Source organism: Dendrobium catenatum, unplaced genomic scaffold (assembly GCF_001605985.2).
Source record: "Dendrobium catenatum unplaced genomic scaffold, ASM160598v2 original_scaffold_192445, whole genome shotgun sequence".
Lineage (NCBI taxonomy): Eukaryota > Viridiplantae > Streptophyta > Magnoliopsida > Asparagales > Orchidaceae > Dendrobium > Dendrobium catenatum.
The window spans coordinates 9,577-30,832 of record NW_021510863.1 but is presented as its reverse complement, the minus strand read 5'-3'; the positions used below and the strand labels follow the sequence as shown (position 1 = coordinate 30,832).

General features: G+C 34.4%; 1 protein-coding gene across 1 annotated transcript; it reads right to left on the bottom strand.

Annotated features, from left to right (window-relative positions):
* Positions 1-3,124: 3,124 nt before the first annotated feature.
* LOC110110788 lies at positions 3,125-3,842 on the bottom strand. The gene is made up of 2 exons (XM_020842411.1): positions 3,795-3,842; positions 3,125-3,658 (listed from the first exon to the last, which is right to left on the bottom strand). Exons 1-2 carry the CDS (start codon positions 3,840-3,842, stop codon positions 3,125-3,127), a joined length of 582 nt encoding a protein of 193 aa, XP_020698070.1.
* Between the last annotated feature and the right edge of the window lie 17,414 nt (positions 3,843-21,256).

The window sequence follows — 21,256 nt, the reverse complement described above, 5'->3', positions numbered from 1 at the left end:
TCCCACCAATGCTGGCCATATAAGAAGGAATCCAGGAAGCATCCACATTAATTTTAATCCAATCTAGCGGTGGAGGGTGCCATGTTATAGAAGACTCCCGAGAGAGATTAGCACCCCAGCTATCTAGATACAGATTAGACTTAAATGTTGAGAGAGAAATGACATTAGCTTCCACCAAGCTAATGGACATAGCAGCTCTATGATGCTTCACAAATTTATGGTTTTTCCAAGATAGAAAAACAGTTGTGCAGTAAAGTCTCACCATGCTCTTATTCTTTGCCGAACTCCTCTTCATCTTCTCTAAGCATTCATCCAGGGAATGAAACTTAGGAATAAAAAATCCCCATCCTTTAATAGCAACAATAACCTCATCAAGGTATTTGAAATATACCATTATATGTTCATAATTCTCCACCTCTTGACACCCTCTAACACAATAGTCGTCAACAACAATTCTTCTATACTTGAAGAAATGATTGGTAGGTATAGCAAATTTACTTAATCGCCACCAAAATAATTCCACCTTGCTATTAAGCTTGATATTCTTTAACCAAATAGAAAAACCTCCATCATCATTCATATCTCTGTTATTAAGAACAAAATCATAAGCCAAGGCTTATAAGGATTTACCCGACAACTTGCTGATAATTTCCAGCATATCCTTCTTTTCCAGTGAATCAATTTCAACTTGCTTAATAAGAAATATCAAATTTTCATGAAAGAACATCTTAAGTTTCACCTCATCTCAATTACCTTCTACAGTGATCAGCTGCTGCACCATCATATCTTCCAAGGATCTACAATCCAGAAAAGTCGGCCAGGCATTTAAATTTCTGTCTAACAGCCAAGTATCACCAAGACCATGGATACGCTCACCACTTCCCACCTTCCATCTCACAATATTCTTAAGTTGCATTCCACCATCTATCAGTATTTGCAAAGCACTGGATGTATTTGGTTTACAAATTCCACCCATTACCACATCAACATACTTGGCTATAATAGTTCGGTGAAGAAGAGTATCTAGGTCCTGAATCTAGTTCCAAGCCAATCTAACCCACAAGGTACCCATTATGATAGCTAAGGATTGCACTCCCAAACCACCTGCACTTCTTGGCTTACAAATCTCACTCCACAGCACATAATGTTATCCCCTCTTCCCATCCGGTTTGTTCCAAATAAAATTTCTACACATCTTTTCCATCTCATATACAATTTTCTTGGGCACAACAGAATGAGTGAGTAGAAAGTTAGGTATCGACAGTAAAGAAGTTTTCAACAAAGTAATTCTACCACCCAAGGATAAAGCCTTCTTACCCCAAACATTTAATCTATCCATAACTTGACTCAAGAAATCAAGAAATTCTGCTACCTTTAATCTCTTTAGAGATATCTTGATACCCAAGTACTTTCATTCCTTCACAACCTTGAACCCGAGTATATCAGCCACCTTCATTTTATGATGTCTTCTAACCGCTTTCTGAAACAGAATTTGGGAGTTATTGATGTTCACTTTCTGCCTCGTCCATCTACAAAATTCTTTAACAATTTCCTTCATCAATCTGGCCAAAGAACATAAAGCTTTTGAAAATAAAAGCACTTCGTCCGCATATATGAGGTGTGTCACCTTAGGACCTCTTGTAGAAATCTGGATACCTAGATCTTTTCCCCATTGCTCAATACAGTTTGATAATAATTGCTAACACATTATAAATAAATATGGGGATAGTGGACATCCCTGCCGAAAACCACTACAAGCACAGATCCAATTCATCATCTTCCCATTTAAGATAATAGAGAATCTCACATCCACCATGCTTTCCTTAAGAAATCCTGAGAAAACTGAAGGGAAACCAAACCAATTGAGAACATGAAGTAAGGTTGGCCACCCCATACTATCATAAGCCTGCTCCATGTCAAGCTTCACCGTCATAAATCCTTTTTTGCTCTTATAAATTTTAAACTTATTAAAGATCTCATGGGCTAGAATACAATGCTCAGACATAGATCTACATGGAATGAAAGCCATATGCTCTTCAAAAATCATCTTAGGCATAAGCTTCTTCAGCCTATTAACTAGCATGGTGGCAATAATCTTATAAGTTGTTTGACACAAGTTGATGGGCCGAAAATTAGAAGGAAGATTTGGATTCTTCGCATTGGGTATGAGGACAATCAAGGTATCCTTCCACTCCTTATGTATACTACCAGTATTAAAAAACTTCCTGATAGCCTTCCATGTAATGTCACCAACTAGCTTCCAATAGCATTTGAAAAAAGAGAAGGCAACTCCATCCACCCCAGGTGATTTGTTATTACCTTGTTGAAAAATAGCCTCCCTGCATTCTTCCAAAATAAATTCTTCTTCCAAAAATTTTAAATCCAGAGAGCTCAATTTCTGCTCTGCATGAATCCTTCGCCAACCCGACAGTTGGCATTCACGACTCCTCTATTTTTTCTCAAAAAATTGAATAAAAACCTGCTCAATCAGATTCTCATCTTCCACCATTTGGTTATTCTCAGCTTTAATTTGCTTAATTAACTTTGCATTCCTCCTAGCTGATGCAAAGTTATGAAAAAAATTTGAATTAGTATCCCCCTCCTCTTGACATCTAGCGTTGGCCCTTTGATTCCACCATGTAGACAATCTTCTAAGAGTAACATTGAGCTCATGCAGTTTACTCTTAAGTAATACCAAATCTTCAACATAAAAGATATGCACCGAAGCCTCCTTGATCTACAACTCCAAAATTTTCCGCTTCAACTCTTCTTTCAAAATACATAAATCCTTACACTTATTTTTGCTCCAAAACAAAAGAGAACGCAACGTCCTTCTAAGATTTCTTTTAAGGACCTCCACTTCGTCCCCGAAATCCTTTTTCTTACAAGAATTGTAAATAATCTTCTAAGCAGCCAGATAAGACCTCCAAGTGTCTTCAAACCGGATGAACCTTATTTTGTTGAGCTATCCAGTTTCCAACTTAAACATAATTGGACAATGGTCTGACGCCTCCTGAGCAATATGCCACACCTTTCTAGAAGGAACTAACTGTAGAGATGCCAAATTTATCAAGAACCTATCCATTCTTTCCCAAATCGTTGAAGCTCCCTCCTTGTTGTTGCACTAAGTAAAATTTGGTCCAACAAAACCTACATCATGCAAATCAGAGTTAGTCATAAAATCCCTCATCTCCCTAGATCCTCTAGACAAGAGGAACCTATTTCCACCCTTCTTTTCATCCCTGCTCAATATATAATTAAAGTCCCCTCCTACCAAGGAAGGACCCATCCCAGCCAAGGAGCTCTCTAACAGCCTCCAAAGACTCCTCCTCTCAACATAACAATTACTACCATACACAGTACCCACTTTCCAAACCCCACAATAAGGAGTGGTGAGATCCCCAACATCCATTTGAGAAGAGCTCTCCTCGACCACAAAAGAAGCAACATTTTTATCCCATAAAACCAGAATACCTCCAGAATTCCCTACAGCAGGGAAATGGAAGGAATCCCAGCTACCACCAATGATGATGTCCACATCCCTTCTATCAACCTTATTAAGTTTAGTCTCCATAATCCCAATATAAAAAACATCATAATCCCTAACAATTTGCTTCAAGTATAGAGAGTCCTCACTTTTCCTGGCCCTCCTACAAATCTAGAAAATGATGGAAGACATTAAATCAATTGAGGGGAAAAGTCCCCACCTTTCAAACCTCCTTTCCCATCTCTTATCTTCTTCCTATGCTTAGGTTCAAGAGTTTCCAGTGACTTCACCTCTTTGGCCAATTGACCTTAACCACATTACTGCTAATAGCACCAGCAATCTTTACACCATTCATGACTGCATCAGACTACTGCATTGCCTCCAAATTCTCTTCAACAGCTACACCTTCTCGTGACTGCTCCTCTGTGAAATGATTAACCTTTTCACCTTCTTCAATATCTTCTACTAATGCTTCAAACTTATCATTAACTTCAATATTTACACCCAACTCCCCTTTATCCTTTATCACATTATTATGTTTGCCACTATCCAAGCCCAATAGCTTATTCTGTGCCATATATGTATTCACCTTATTCACAACTTTCATCTCTGTACTCTGCCAATATTGATTTTTCATTTTAAAATTCCTTCCAGTTCTTCCACCCTCTGCAATTCTTCTATTAATACCTCTCCTGTTCTTGAAACGAACCTGCATCCAGGGACCAAACTCACCCCGTGGGCATCACCTCCAACATGAACAGTTTCAGCACTAACTGTCTCTTGATTACCTCCTGTCTTCTCACCAATAACTGGCCTAACAAACGCTGGACATACCTTTCTATTGTGACCAAGTTGCCACATTGAAAGCAAAATAATTCTAATTTTTCATACTCAACTTTCTGAAAAAAATGGCCTGTTATGCCATCAATCCAAACACAATTCGGTAGGCTATTCTCCAGGTTTATTCTAACACATACCCGGGCAAATTCACGTTTTCCCCATTTAAATGAGTTTCCATCCACATACATTGGAACACCAATTCTCATTGCAATTCTAGCAATGTTCTCTTCATCCCAACAATAAAGAGGTAAACATGGAAAACATACCCAAACCGGAATAGTCATTCATTTAAATGAACTGGGATTGAACAACGGTGACCACTTGTCCATCCCCATAATATATCCTCCCACATACCACAGACCACCATTCAACACTTCCTCCATTGCCTCCTCGTTCTTAAACAAACATGGGATCCAATTCATACCAAGCGATGTCATGTGAAAGCTCCCAAATCTATTCCACTGCCTCCTCAGTTCAATGTTGCACATAGGAAATGAAATTTTATCTCCTAAAACCTTTATAACCATAGAGTGTTTTAACACTTGAGAATTCAACACTTTCTTCTCAGCGTTTAGTTTAACTGCAATACCATCCTCTGACATCTCACCAAGATCCTTGTTAAAAGAGATCTTAATATGTTGGGGTTTCTTCCAAGCTCAACTGAGATCATTTTTCAACTCATTGCTCTGTGCAATTCCATCCTCATTCCTGCTCTGATTACCTTCTATCACCGAAATCTCCTCCAGAGCATTGCTATGACATTTCCCCTGGTTCTCCACATCATCTATCACCGAAACTAAATTACGGCCAACAAGATCCTCATTACTTTTATAGAATTTACTAACCTTCAATATCAAACCCGTAGAAGAAGAAACATCAACATTGTGATGTCCATCAAACCCTCGATCCATAACAAGATCACTATGACCTTCCAATGTGTGATCCATCACTATCTTCTTACCCTTCCATTCCACGACCACTTCTTGGCTAACCTGAGGTCAAGTAACCTCCCTGATTACCAGATTATTTCCATATCTACCACCCAGTCGATCTGTGCCAGAAGAGCAAGTCTCCATTCGACAATCAACACCAGAAGAGCGGTCGGAGGATGGCCGATCATCATCAGTCCGATGAATAGAGACCATGAGATCAAATAACCACCGACCAGCGGTCGGCCAACACCAAAACCCAAATAATATTTAACTCCAAGAAATAAGTTTCTCAATTTTTTATAATAACTCTGTCTCTTTCTGGGTTTTGAAATTTTTGATCTCAAAATAGGTTTATTAAAATCTTCAAGTGTTGGGGGTTTTCTATTTTCCTCAAGAGCTTGCACTTTCAATTTAAGAAATATGTTTAAGTCTTTTAACACATTCTTGTCAAAATTCAAATTGTGCTCTATACTCTCAGATTCATACTTTAAATTTTTAATTTTTTTTCCAATTTTGTATAGGATGATTTTAAAATATCATTCTTTTTTATCAAGTCATTGAATTCATTAAATAAGCTCATGTGGTTATTACCTATCAGTGCATGATCTTTCCTAAGGATTTTATGTTCTTTTTTTAATTATTTCATTTCTAGGTTTAGAATAGCATGCATTTTCTCAGGTTTTCTATATGCATCATGTATTCCTTTAGAAACTTTTAAAAATTTAGCATAGGTTAAATCACATACATCTTCTTGATCTAACATATAAAGATTATCGGCCATTAAATACAGGTTGTTGACTTCTTCCTCTTATTGAAATCTTAACATTTTTATTGAACTTACTTCTGTTCCACTACTGGCATCTCCTCTACTTCCTTTTTAAAAAACTTTTTAATTGCGTAGTCATTAAGGCAATGTTGTCCTCATCCTCAGGTTGACTGGTCACTCTCTGAGTCCAAAACTTTAAATATTTTGTTCTCTAATTTCACTGTTCACCTGCATCAATCTTCCTTTGACTCACTCCTTGCTAGTAAGTAATTAGTGATCCAAGAAGATTATCAATAGAGTAAACATTTAAATCCTTAAACTTTATAATAGTAGTTATTTTGGCATCATAATCAGTAGGAAAACAATGAAGAATTTTATTGACCATTTCAGCATTCATTAGTTCCCTACCTAATGCATGTAAAGAAGTGACTATGTGAGTGAACCTTGTGTACATGTCAGAAATAGTTTCATTGGGTTTCATGCAAAATAATCTATAGTCATGTAACAAAATATCTAATCTAGATTACTTTACTTCATTAGTCCCTTCATAGGTATACCAAACCTATCCTATATATCCTTTTCCACTTTTGCAATTGAAACCCCGCATGTAATCTTCTAACTTAAGTGCATAAAAGAAACTATTTAAATATTTTGCATTTAATTATGCTAAGTCATGTTCTTCTACAGTCCAATCAGCAATGGCTGTTTCAACTATAATGCCATCAACTAATCTAGTTGGTCTAGTATACCTTTCTTGAACTAAAATTCACATGTAATAATCTAGTGATTACAAAAATATAGACATGCATGTTTTCCAAAAATCAAAAGAGACATCAAATAATGGAGGTCTAGTTATCGAATATCCTTTGGGTGTGTTATGATTTCCAAAAGTAACCATTCTCATTTTTTCAAAAAGTAGTATAATCTTATGGTTTTGAAACAAAGCTTTGATACCACTTGTTGAGACTTGATTAGGTTGTTAAACCTAAACTAATGTCCCAAGGTTAACCAAGAGGGGGGTGAATTGATAATTTAAAAAATATTCATGGATTTTAGATTTGAAAACCAATGATCTTATAGCGAGTTAATTAAAGTTTCAAAATAACTTTTCAACCATAGAAAAATAACTTATTGTAAATAAATGCAGAAATTTAAAAGATAAAGATTTAGAGTGGTTCGGTCAAACACGACCTACATCCACTCCCTGAAGACTCCCTCTTTAGGTATTGCACTATTACCAAAGTGTCTCTCCTTTTTCCCCCACAGCAAGGCAGAGAAGCCTTTACCAAATATCTCTTCCCTCAATCCCCAGTGTGGTAGAGAACCATCATCCTTTCACACTCTCTAAGTGTTGTTAGAGAACCATCATCCTTTCACACCCTCCAAGTGTTGGTAGAGAACCATCTTATATTAATAAATATAACAGCTATTTTATTATTTTTAATAAGGTTTCTCAAGATCAGATACGTGTAATTAAGAATAGTACTAGTTTCTTACAAGGCTTCTTACCTCTTAAGTACCTTGAGGTTCCTCTTTACTAGGGTTGGAAAATGACTTTTCTTTTGTATGACCTTATTTCTAAGGTTCATAATAAGCTTTATTCTTGGAATTCTAATTTCGTAAGTTTTGATTATAAACTTTTTCTTATCAAAAGTTTTTTGTGCTCTTTACATGTGTATATTTTTCAAACTTTACAACCTATCCATGCAGTCTGTAATAGGATTGAGATACTTATTAATAAGTTCTTTTGGAGTGGTTCCAATGTGAATTCTATAATTATTTAGACATCTTGGAATAACTACTGTGGTGTTCTTGAAGAAGGGGCATTGGGCTATAAGAATACGTGGGATTTATCTAATGCTTTCTCTTATAAACTATGGTTTAACTTTCTTGCCATTCTTTCTCTGTGGGCCATGTTCATAATTGAGAAGTATTTTGTTGGTAAGCATCTTGCTGTGTTATTATAATATTAGTGACTCGAGGGTGTGGAAAAGGCTTCGTAACATCAAGTGGAGTGTTAAACCTCATGTGAAATTGGAAATTGGTAAAGCTAACCTTTTCTTTTGGCAAGATTAATGGCTTGAAGGTTAATCCATTGAGTCCTTTATTAATTCTTTCTCTACGACCACTACTAAAGTAGTTGCTTTAATCACTAATAATAGTTGGGATTTCAATAAATTAGTTGACATAATTCCTAATACTATTATTGATAGAATTTTGAATCTTTCTCTTAAAACTGACTCTATGGATTTATTATTATGTGATTTATCTTACAATGGTATGTTTACATTAAAAGATTCTTGGCAGGAGTTCAATAGTTACTTTTTTCCATTCACACATACCTTCTGAGAGTTCCTCAAGGGCGAATATGGATCCTTGCTTTGTAGAGGCGGCCGATCAAGCCACCTATCAGAGGTACAAGATTGCCGGGATCACTGTTTCCTGGACTGTCAACCCAAACATTCTTTCATATCATGTCCATGATCTTTTTGCCCATATTACCCTCACCTTCCTCCTTAGTCTCACTGTCCCTTTCAATTCAGAATTACTTTTTGAATTTTTTTGCCAGCCTTCGCACAAATTCCTCTTTCACTACTCTCGAGTCCTATGTGAATTGACATCCCGTTAAAATCACATATCAGGACTGTCAAGAGAATTTACAAATTTCCACCACAGGGGACAACTCCACACCATGTGTTTCGATCCTGACTAGGACTAAGCTCCGGCCAATCACTTTTTAAGAAACACCAATGCTCACTTTCACGTTAGAGAGTCTAGTAGCTTACTCAAAAATGCGAGGACAATCCAACATTTCCTTCTTAATTTTATTATTCAAAAAGTTGGTGGTCACATTCATATCACTCCACTTCTTTTTATCACCACTTTTTACATTTGGCCCATCATGAATTCAATGCCACTGACTTAATGTTTCACTATATTGAGCATCTGACTAGTATTCGAGACCTAAGACATAGGAGGAAACCCAATCTTGCCCTCAGACATATCATTGCATATGTCTTAGAATCAAAATGAAACCTCCTTCAATGTCCTTCATAGTACTTGTCTCCACCTGGGGCATGAGGAATCCGAGGGAGATACGGAGGAGGAGGCTTCTGCTCCTATTCTTGCACATGCTCTGCTCTGCCAGCACTCTCAATAAGATCAGCTGGTTGAGCGATTTGACCAGTAGGAGATATGGTTTGATATCTACGTTGCTGCACAGGAGCAGCAACATGTTGAGGACATGGCCCGCTTAGACTTTTACATGGCACACCAGCAGCGCCAGCACAACTAGGATTGGTTTGGAGAGTAGTTTTCCACTATTTCTAGCCACTTTCACCAGCCACCACCACCACCACCTCTTTCAGATGATCAGGGGCCGTCGTTTTTTTAGTCTATTTTTTGTGATGTTTTTTTATTGTAGTTTGATTTTGTTTGGTAGTCTCTACATTGTTTCTTTTCTACTTTCCTCTTCCTTTTATGATGTCAAAAGGGGGAGTAGTTAGTTGTACTGTTTGTTTTGTAGTTTGATTCTATTGTTGAATAGTTGAATTGTGTTTGTCTTTTCTCACTGTTTCCATTAAACTGCTTTGAATTGTTTTAATTATTTTTGTGTTTTCCAGCATAAAAAAGGGGGAGATTGTTGTGTATCTAATTTCAGGGAATAAAATGTTAATGATAACAAGCACTTCTGTTTCTCTATGACTGCCTTGCCTACTAATATTTCAGGTCCACAAGATCAAAACTATAATTTGAACCAGCTCAAGCTTGGGTAGACTAGTCTGACTCAGTTTATAAATCACTTTCCTTTTCTTGAGTCAATTATAAATGATGTGGTTCCTGATGCTAAGTAATCTTGCACACACACTCTTGGGAAATTTTTTTATTATTTTAGAGTTTTCTATTTTTACTCACATCATTCAAGATGATCCCAAAATTGTCCTGGACGATCCTTTAAAAATAGAAACCCTAATTAGGGCATCCTGGTAAAGGTAGCCATCATTAAGCACATCATCCCGAACAATTTGATCATCATCCTGGATAATAGGCTAAAATTAGAAAGAATCAGTTGCCAGATCAGTTAAGGCGTCTTTTATTTTTAGACATCATCTAGGACGATGTCCTAGATATTGCAGCACAATTATCCCTAAATTAAATTTGGTTATTAAGAAAAGCAATTAAGGTTCGATTGCACGATCACAACATCCTTGATGATAGCAAGATTGTCTGGGATGATCAGTTAACAAACCTTATTTTTCCCTGGATAATCAAATGTTTGCCTACGTCTATTCAGGGTGATACTCAAGACGATCTATGATGTTTTGAGCTAATCGTCCTAGACGATCTAGTCAATTTTGCATCATCCAGACTCTCATCAACAGTGATGGTCTGGACGATATTCTATAAATTAAACTAATCATACAGTACTATCATCCTGGACGATATGAATAAATTTCCTTTTAAACATCCTAGATCGTCCTAGCTGATTGAGCTAAAATTGTACTGATCGCACAGGACTATCAACTGATCGTCTTGGATGATAATGTCTGTTTGTTGCAATTAAGAGCTATTTTGAATCTCTTCTTCATAAGTTCTCTTATTTCACCTAAGAGGGTATCTTTTTCTACTGTCATAACCAAAGAGAGCCTAGAGGAGAGGGAGAGAAAGGGAGAGAGAGAGAGGATCTTGTGAGGGGGAGTTTGTGAGGGGTTTCACAAAGGTTGCTCCAAGAAAGGATCCAAGTCATCTTCTTCGATCATCTTCACTTATCCTTTGAGGTTTGAGAGAGGTCTACTTTAATAATAGATCATGGTTCTCTGCCTGCTTGAGAAGGAAGCAAAAGAGTTGGGTTCTCTGCCTCACCGGTATTGACAAAAAGGAGGTTTTGTAAAGGCTTCTCTACCTTGATGTGGGAGCAAAAGGAGAGTCACTGAGTTTAGTGCAATACCCGGAGGGCACCTCCAGGGAGTGGACATAGGTCGAGTTGACCGAACCACTATAAATATCTATATTCTTTACTACTGCTTTTTCCACATTTAATTTTTGCACTTTATATTTCTTTGTTGTGAATTTCAGTTTGGATTGAGTTTTGTGTTTTGATTGAAAGATTTTTTTAAAATACCAAATCACCCCCTCCCCCCTCTAGGTTAGCCTTGGGCTAGTTCATAAGGGCTTAACATCCCTAATGAACTTTCCCAAGCCCCCATGACTTCCTAAGACTATTCAAAATGGATTAAGAGTTATTGAAATAGAATGCTCCAAGAAAAACCCCTAAATTTTAATTTGGCTTTCTCTATTCATGTAGTTCTATGATTTGTTTAATTATACCTTCAATATGGTATAAATTGTTGTTCACTATATAATTATATTAAAATTTTCAAATTATCATTTAGTATAATCATGTGATCATAAAGTATAATTGGTTCAATCAAATCTTAATTTATCAAGGATAAACTCCTCAACAACCAAGCATCAACTCAATCAGTTGTCTAGTATGATATGGATCATACAAAATAATCTTAATGGTTAGTTAAGATTTATTTAATTGATTAATGTTTCTGATTAATTTAGGTATTATTTTTAAATATTGTATAGTACACACATGTTTATACAGTATGATTAGAAAAAAAATGCAAATTTTAAAAATATTACAAAAACTTTATTGGTGATGGGATTTCTTGATTACAAGTGATTTTCTTGTATGATTATAATCATAGAATAAAATTAGCTTAAATTAAATTTTCTTAATTAAACAATTTCATTAATTTCTATTTTAGCATAATTATATAGTATAGTCTATATCATATATTACAATTTTCAAAAAATTAACACATTTAATTTCACTCCCCTTATATGTGTGCACAATCACAATGCTAGCATACACCTTTTATAATATATTGACTCAAGAAAGATAAAAAATACAGACACTCATAAAAATGAATCCTATACTACTCTGTTTTGCCCTGAACCTTTAGCTTTACATGTTGAATATTATAAATAAAATAATGGTTCACATAGAAAAAATATGAAATAAAAACATAAATAAGAAAATAGATAAAGTCTAATAATGTTTGTTATCATCAAAACATATGCTCAGGCTCTCGGATTGCAATGAACTCCCCTTTTTTATCATGGGAAACATTTATGGTTAAATTTCTAGTAAATTTTATTCTCTTCTTGGTTCTCCCCCTTAATAAGTGATGTCTTTAAAACTTTATGAGATTAGAGATATTATTATTATTATTATTATTATTATTATTATTATTATTATTATTATTATTATTATTATTAATATATATATATATATATATTCAAAAAACATGAAAATTTTAACCAATACATAATAGTAGGAAACAAAATAAACAGCACTAATAACAAAAAGAAATACATACCAACAACTTCCAACTCCCCATTTTAACATGATCAAAAAGGTCCACTATAATAGAAAACTAGGAAAAATAAACAATATACTAAAGAAAACATAAAATGTTCAAATACACCATAAGGATTAAATAAATTATATAATAGACTATTCAAAAGAAGATCCCTGATATGGTGGTGGAGGTGGTGGCTAAAATTAATGTTGAAATGATGTAGATTGCTCTCCAAACCAGGATATATATGCCTGATGCTGCTACTAATGTTGTTAGATATGTATCTCCTTCCACATCTTAAGACATTCAAATCTCTCTATCATTATCTCATAGAATTATGGTTGGCTTTGGTGTTAGTATCAGTGGCAGAGCTGGTGCTGGTATTGGTTCTAGTACTAGAAGGTTTCCCCCCTTCTCATCAAACTACTTCCTCTTCTCTATAGGTTATGCCCCATGATGTTTGTCACTAAAAAAAAAGTGGAAGGAAGTGTCAGTGTAGAAGGTATGGAACATGCCTACTTGTTAAGGGTACATTAGTTGATATTTCACATCTAAGACATGCAATGATGAGTCCTAGAGTGATATGCTTCCTACATCTGAGCACTAAATTTTTATGAATGTTAGTTTATCACCATGTCTAATAATAACCATAAATTTATTAAATTATGTTCCTGTCATGATTAAATATGTGAAAATAAAAATTAACGTAGTAATATTTACTCTATCTCATGCTTTGTGTAAAATTGAAGTTCAAAGAACATACTTTATGATGTGGCCATTATAGGTGAGAGTATTTATAAGAATCTTGTTTTGATTTAGTGGTGCATTTCTAAGAGTTAGAATGACTGTGTCCAATCATAATCCCCCTAAAAGAAAATATTATGGGTTTGTACTCCTTGAGTAAATAGGTTAAGGTATTGATAAAAGTCCTTATAGGTAATCACTATAGGTCACCTTTAGATATAAGATTACATAAAGGTTCCATCCACATTGATCCTTAGGCTTGCAAAAAAAATATAGGAGTTTGGAAGTTAAAGGGAAAAGCTAAATTCATAATAAAGGGGAGTGTGGTGCTAACAAAGAGTTCTAATACCTAGTAATTTAGAATCTCCAGGTTAAGGATCCTCGAATGAGTAATATAGGAACCACTATAACTATGGTAAGCTCACTCATCTTCAATGGATATAAATCATTCATCTATAAGATAATGTGAGAAACTTCTTGCTTGTGCTCGGGATTACTTCCCACTAACCATGGGGATGCAAAGGAAGGATTGCATGGAGAAAAAAAGAGAAAGACTAGAAGATTGAGTGGGAGAAACTTTTGATTTTCCTTCCCCTTGTTTGAATAGTTGCTATTTGAATGAGTTATATTTATGCAACTTATGTAGTTTTGATGATTCCAAACATTATTGTTCAAATGTATAGTTATCTCCTAACAATTTCAGAAGATTTGCACTTGCTCACTAGACTCAACACCCCTTATAGCCTTCAATATATTATATAGTATGATTCAAATCATGCAGTACGACTAGAGGAATTGTATTCATCTTGACCAAACTATTAAATTATATATTAAAATAATATAGTATGATTAGGATAAAATTAGATGATCTTTATTAATTCATCCTTCCCAACGTGCCAGGCTGTACATTATGAAATTAATAGATTTTCATACCATATGATGGCTAATTAAATATAGTATTAGCCGAATTGAAAATTCCAATAGTTACTGACACGTGTTTTGTACCATACACATCACATGTTCATATGTTATGATGATAAATAATTGAGTAAATTTGAAATGTTGGATTGCCTAGACAGTGTTGATGTGAAGAACAATATAGATTGTACAGTCTAAAGTAAATCATATATCGTCTAGAACATTGCCCTAATATCATCTCTGGATGACGTAAAAATAACAGATCATCCCAGACAATAGATTATCATCATGGATGATTAGTACAAATGAATACACATCGTTTAGAACATCATTATGGGCATCTAGGATGAAACTAAGGCTTATTTAATTGATCATCCCAAAAGATCATGCGATTGTCCAGGATGATATGATCGATCAATTAAACCTTAATTTCTTTCCTTAATTTTCATACTAATTTAGGCATAATTGTAATGCATCGTCCAGGATGATGTCCAAAAATAAAACAAGTCTAAACAAATCTAGCAGCTAATTCTTTCTGATTTGAGCCTATCGTCAAGGACATTGAAAATATCATCTTGGATGATTTGCTTAATTATAGCTGACTTTACCAAGATGCCATAATTAGGATTTCTATTTTTAACTAATCATCCAGAATGATTTGGGATTGACTCAAACAATGTGATCAAAACTATAAAACTCTAAAATCAGATAGGATTTTTTCCTAACTGTGTATGCAAGGTTACCTAGCTTCAGGATCCACTTTATTTACAATTGACTAAAGAAATGGTAAAAATTACTTAACGATAGTTTACAGATAAACTCAATCCTAATCTGCCTAATCTTGAGCTGGCTTGATTTGTAGTTGGCCTTGTGGACCTAAAACATTAGTAGGCAAGGAAGTTATAGAAAAATAGAAGTGTCAAAAAAGCTTTTTATCATCAAAATTATAATTCCTGAATCCAGATTTGCAATAACTTCTTTATCTCCAAGGTCGATGGCCTCTACACTTTATATAATTTCTACCTCATCATCATCTTCTAACCTAGGCGCAGCTGCTTTATCTAATTCATCAAACATAATATGGGTAAATTCCTCTACATCTAAGGTCCATTTTTTATAACCCTTTTGGCATTTACTGAGGAAAAACCTAAGAACTCTCCTCCATCTGACTTTGAATTAAACCTTTTTATAAGAGATTTACCAATTATAACCACAAATGTTAGGTGTCATACCCTTAAGCAACTCATTAGGTATCTTATTTAACTTAGATCTAATATTCACCCTATTTAGCACATAGCAAGCAACATTCACTTCTTTTGCCCAAAAATATCTTGGTAGGGTATACTAAGCTAACATAGACCAAGAGCATCCACTAGTGTCCTTTTTTTTTTTTAGTTATGTCATTCTGCTATGTGGTCCAAGGGGAAAACAAATATAATCAATTAAAGATTCTTTGTAAAATAATTCAAAATTCTCATTCTCAAATTTAGCACCATGATAAATATGGCTTGTAGAAATCAAACACCCTAACTTATTTTGAATACAAATTGAGATAATCTTAAATTCAATAAAAGACTCAATCTTATGTAAGTGAATCTAAGGAAAACATTTACTATCACAATTCCAAAGCTCTTACCACCTAGACTAGCTATGCTAATGGGTCCAAACAAGTCCATGTAAAGGATCTCTAGTGGTCTAGAGGTAGAGACATCTTTAATAGAATGAAAGCATGTCCTAGTAATGTTTCCAAATTGGTAGCCATTAGAGAGATGATCCTTGGATAAGTCTAACTTTAGAATGTCCCTAATTATGTCCTTCATAATCTTCCTAAGGGTTTTTATATTTTCAAGGCATAGTCACCTATGACATAGCTAAAATTCAACCAAAATAATTTTTAAAAAGAAGATATCATTAGAGAAATAAATCAATCATATATACATTGTTCAATTTTTTACATTCCATAATAGTTTTGCAATTTAAAGTAATAAAGAATTGTTTAGAAAGAAATTGGATACCAAATCCTTTAGTGAATAATCGACTTACACATAAAATATTATGCTTTAAGCCTTCAATCAACATCACATTTTTAATAATAAAACCATTAGGTTTACTTATTCTACTTTATCCAACCACTTTTCTACTGGTGTTATCACCAATGGTTACATTACCTCTCCTTCTAGCCTACAACGTGATGAACTACTTCATATCTCCAATCATGTGTCGTGAATAGGCACTTTAATAGTACAACATGCTATCAGTTGTCTTCATGTTAGAGCATCGCTACAAGATCACTCAAAGCTTAGTTTTGAGAACCCAAGTGAGTTTGGGTTCCACCTTATTCTTTAATTAATTAATGGAATTGGTTTAATAAAGCAAACTCACTTATACTAATAAATTCAATTTTTGACTCCATTATTTTCCCCTTTTAGTTATTTGCTTCCCCTCACACTTCTCCTTCTTTGTAGTTTGCTTTTAATATTGGGGCAATAATACCTTAGATGTCTTGTTTCTAGCATGCAAAGAAAACCATGTCAAAGGAAACTTTATTAAATTACCTATCTTTCCCTTAGTTCTGTCATTATAACGCTTTTGCTTTCTCCTTAGAAATATTTTGAACTATCAAGCCATCTTAGTAAATCTTTTATTTATTTATTTATTTTTTAATTTTTGATTAAAACCCACAGAGGGGCCTATACGTTAATAAAGAAAGCAATTACAAAGTCCTTAAGGGGGACTGTCAGCTCACAAATGCTCAAAAGAGCTACAAAACATTGTAAAAGAAAACCTATGAGCCGATAGTCCCCACTATGCTAAAATACACAATATCCTAGGTACATTCTAAAGATGCTAAAGCTAAGCATCCAAAAAAAGAAAGATAAGGATATGCACATGAGAAGCAGTCTTTTCGCAAAAAAAGCCAGAGCACTGCCATTTGTAGATCCATCTGGAAACCATAGGAGCTGCACAAAAAAGGCTAAAAACACAAGGCAAACAAAGTTTAGTAATATAAGGATTAGAGAAAAAAGAGTTAATATCATCCATAATCATATTGTTGGTAAGGCAATTCCCAAAGTAAGTGAGGAGAAGCTCTAACCAGATAGAAACATCTAAGTGACCATTCCAATTACTAGGGTCAACATAATCCTTACAACAAAGACAAAAATCAACAATAATGAGAACACCAATAGGATACTAGACACGGCAGATATTAAAGAGAACCAACCCACACAAAAAATCCAAACAAAGAAAAAGGCATATAGAGCTAAGGATAAGATGAAAATAGCAACCAACATCAGAAATTACCCGAGGCAGCTCCATCTTACCACCCAGCCTAAACCACCAGAAATAGGTAAACAAAACCAAAAAGCTGAAAACCCAGCCCCCAGTAAAGCAAAAGTGGTGAGTCTAGAGATAGAAAAATTCCCTGAGAAAAGCACATTGCACCCTATTGTCAAGGTCCAATAGGAAACCATAAATGAACCCCAAGAGCATAGGCCAACATGAGAGTAAATAGAGATAACCCCAAAAAAAAATCCATACATTCATAGACCACCCAGCAACCCAAGGGGAAGATAAATCCAAAGCCAAGAAATGTAGCCATTACCATCTCCCAATATATAGAGGGGGTAGAAAAGCGACCAATAGGATTCTCTTCAAAAATAAATGTATAATCATTTCTCATGCCCCATGCAACATAACCATAATAGAAATCATCATAACCAAATAAAAATGCCAACAACAACGCATGCATATCAGAATAAAAGAAGAAAATAAATGTTATAAGCCAAGAAATAAATAGGAGACATAACCAGCCATCTCAAAATGATCCTGATTAAATACAACACCTACAACATCAATAGGCAGGGCCAAACCAATCCCATAAAATAACCAATTACAGCAATCACAAAGGTAACAGTCCTATGGAACCAACCAAATATTCATAGAAATATGCTAGCAGCAGTTTAGTAACAGCAAAATAGAGAAGTACTATAAGACTAAAAAAGGAGCAATACAGTACGGATAGTCCCCAAGAAGGAAGAAAAATCCATACCAACTATGAAAACAACCAGCCCAGACAGCCATCCAAAAAAACCGAACCATATGGACACCACACACCAAAAAATAACAATAAAAAAGAAAGCATAACCACCATAACTCGCCAACAGGTGAAGCCAAGGCGCTAAAACAGAACAAAGGAACTATAAAACAACCCAGCCACTAAAAAGCCACAGCATACAAACCAACCAGCACCCCATCAAGAGGAAAATTTACCTAAGAACTAACATAAGGGATATCAGGCTCATTAAGTTTAAGCAAACAAAAAAGATGAATCAAAACATAAGACCCAATAACATAAAAAAATTAGTCAAGACTACACCCCCTATTAGCAAGCCAAGAAGCATACGTAATACCCTCCTTGTAAATGTGGAGAAAATAATAATTCAAAAAAAACAACTTTTTCATTTGCCTAACATAGTAGAAAAGGTCAAGGATACAACACATATCCTGATCAATGTAGAACAGATGGAAATCATAATTAGAGTATAGCTTAATAAACAAATTATTGAAGTTAAAAGAAATGTAAAATTCAATACCATAAAGAATGGCCTTGGTGACAACAATCAAGTAATTATCATTATTAATAGGACCAGCAAAAGCTAAAATAAGGCAGATATTACTATCCCTGAAAGTACCATGACAACCCATAGAGGATTCACTACTAGCACCATTCACATTCAATTTAAAGCAATTACTCAGTGGTTTGGTCTAATAAATAATATTAGCTTGAGAAACAGTAGGATCACCCTTTAAATTAAGCCTTAAATCAATCCCAACAAAATAATAATTCTTGAAATTCTTAGATGAAAGCAGTTAAACAGCCATAAAAGAGACAGCCTTATCCTTAACCCTCTGAATAACATTATGATGATTCATCCAGACATCATTAAAAAGTGAGTTATTCCTTTCTAACTAGAGAAACCAAAGAATGAGAGAAGGAACAACATTACCGATGTGGCCTTTAGAATTAATAAACCAAGCATTAAGCATAGATTTAAGGGAGATATGGGCATTAAAGCAATTTAACTCAAACAAATCATCAAAGTAGACCAAAGTTCTAACAGCAACATGACCAGAGATAAAAACATGACGCATATTCTCCAAATTGCAACAACATTGACACTTTCAGGCCAAAATAAAACCCTTTTGACGAGATTATCATTAGTGGGGATAAATCAATGTAAAATTCTCCAAATAAAAATTGACATAGTAGAAGAAATGCACTTTTGTCAAATATAATTGAAAATAATGTTAATATTTATTTTAGCTCTAAAAGTATGCCAAACACTCTTTAAGTGAAAACCACCATCCTTGGATAAATCACATAAGATAATGACCTTAGAAGCAGTGTTGATAGGCAAGTTTAAAATGAGGCGAAGAATCCAATCAGGAATCACGTTAGAGAGTTTTTCGTAGTCCCTACAATTATCATTAAAAAAAGATTTAACCTTAACCGAAGCAATTGAGGAATAATTCAAAATAGAATCAATAGAATGTTTACCTAACCACAGATCTTGCCAGAAGAAAATATTATCTTCACCAAGCCCCTAAGAGACAAAGGGCTCCACATCCCATTTAACCTTGCAAAACCTTTTCCAAACTCTAGATTCAACTTGCTTAGAAAAACAATTAGTAGGATGTTTTCTAACGCAATACTTGGAAATCATAAAATTAGCCCAAAGACTATTGTTAGTGTGCAAATTATACCAAATTTTAAAAGAAAAGGCCTTAGCAAGATTGTTTAAATTTTTGCAACCAAGACCACCTTCAGCCAAAACTCCACAACACTTCTCCCAAGCAGCCCAAGTAATTTTAGAACTAGTAGAAGTGCCTTTCCAAAATAATTTGTTAATAAGCTTGTCGACCCTATTACAAATAGCTTGAGTTAGAAAAATAGTTTGAAAACTATAAACTGGTAAAGCACAGAGAACAGTTTTGATAAGAGTAACTCTACCACCAAAACTAAGGAAATTAGAATCCCAAGAAATAAGCTTATTGAGGATAGAAGCAATAAGATCATCAAATAAAAAGGTTTTCCTCCTACCATTAAAAAGAGGGACACCAAGATATTTCATGGGTAAGTGAGCATGAGTACAGCCAGTTAAACCTTTAATAGCTAAAAAACAATTATTAGAAATCCTATTAGATGCAATAAAACAACTTTTATTTCTGTTAACGGATAAGCCACTATCCATCTCAAATTGATAAAAGAAATCCATAAGTTTATGAATTCTATTAATAGCCACCTTAGTGAAAATGATAAAGTCATCCGCAAAGCATAAATGAGATATGGGAAAACCTCCCAAAGTTCTAAAATAAAGCCCAGGATTAGTGTCAAACAAATTGGTAAGACCCCTAGAAAGAAATTCAACAGCAATAATAAAAAGAGAAAGAGAAATAGGATCACCTTGCCTTAAGCCATAAGATGATTTGAAAAAACAATTATTAGAACCAATAACTATTATAGAGAAACAGAAATATTCATTACAATTCTTAATAAGATTTATAAAGATAGAATTAAAGACAAAAAACTCTAAAATAAGGTAAATAAAGTTCCTATCAATATTATCATAAGCCTTGGCAAAATCATCCTTCAAAATTAAATTACACCCTCTTACCCTAACATCCAAGTCTTGACAAAATTCTTGAGCCATCAAAATGTTATCCGGAATGTCCCTATCTTTCACAAAACCCATATGAGAAGGAGAAATAATTCTAGGTAAAATAAGAGTAAGATGATTCAAAATAATTTTATAAATAAATTTGTTAAAAAAGGTACAAAGACTGATAGATCTAAAGTCATTCCAAGTGTTAACAGAGTTGTTCTTAGTAATAAGCATTATAAAAGTAGAAGTAAAGAACTTAGGGATAGGGTTACCAGCAAAGAAATCAAAAATAACAACAAAAATGTCATTATTAATAATGTGCCAAGATTTTAAAGAAAAAAGAGTGGTAAACTCATCAGGTCTAGCCACAAAATCACTATTTATATCCAACAGAGTTTCTTTAACCTCCTCAAAAGGAGGCCTAGAGAGATTGACATTCTCCTCTTAGGATATAAGGGTGGGAATAAAAGAATAATCCATAATCTAAGTCGTATTAAAAACTTTATTGAAATGAGTTTGAAAATGTTGAA

Bases quoted from the DNA above. Each gene is read 5' to 3' on its own strand.
- LOC110110788 (XM_020842411.1), bottom strand. From the start codon at position 3,842: ATGAATGGTGTAAAGATTGCTGGTGCTATTAGCAGTAATGTGGTTAAG. The intron at 3,659-3,794 runs GTCAATTGGCCA...ATCATTTTCTAG, and splicing joins TTAGCAGTAATGTGGTTAAG to ATTTGTAGGAGGGCCAGGAA.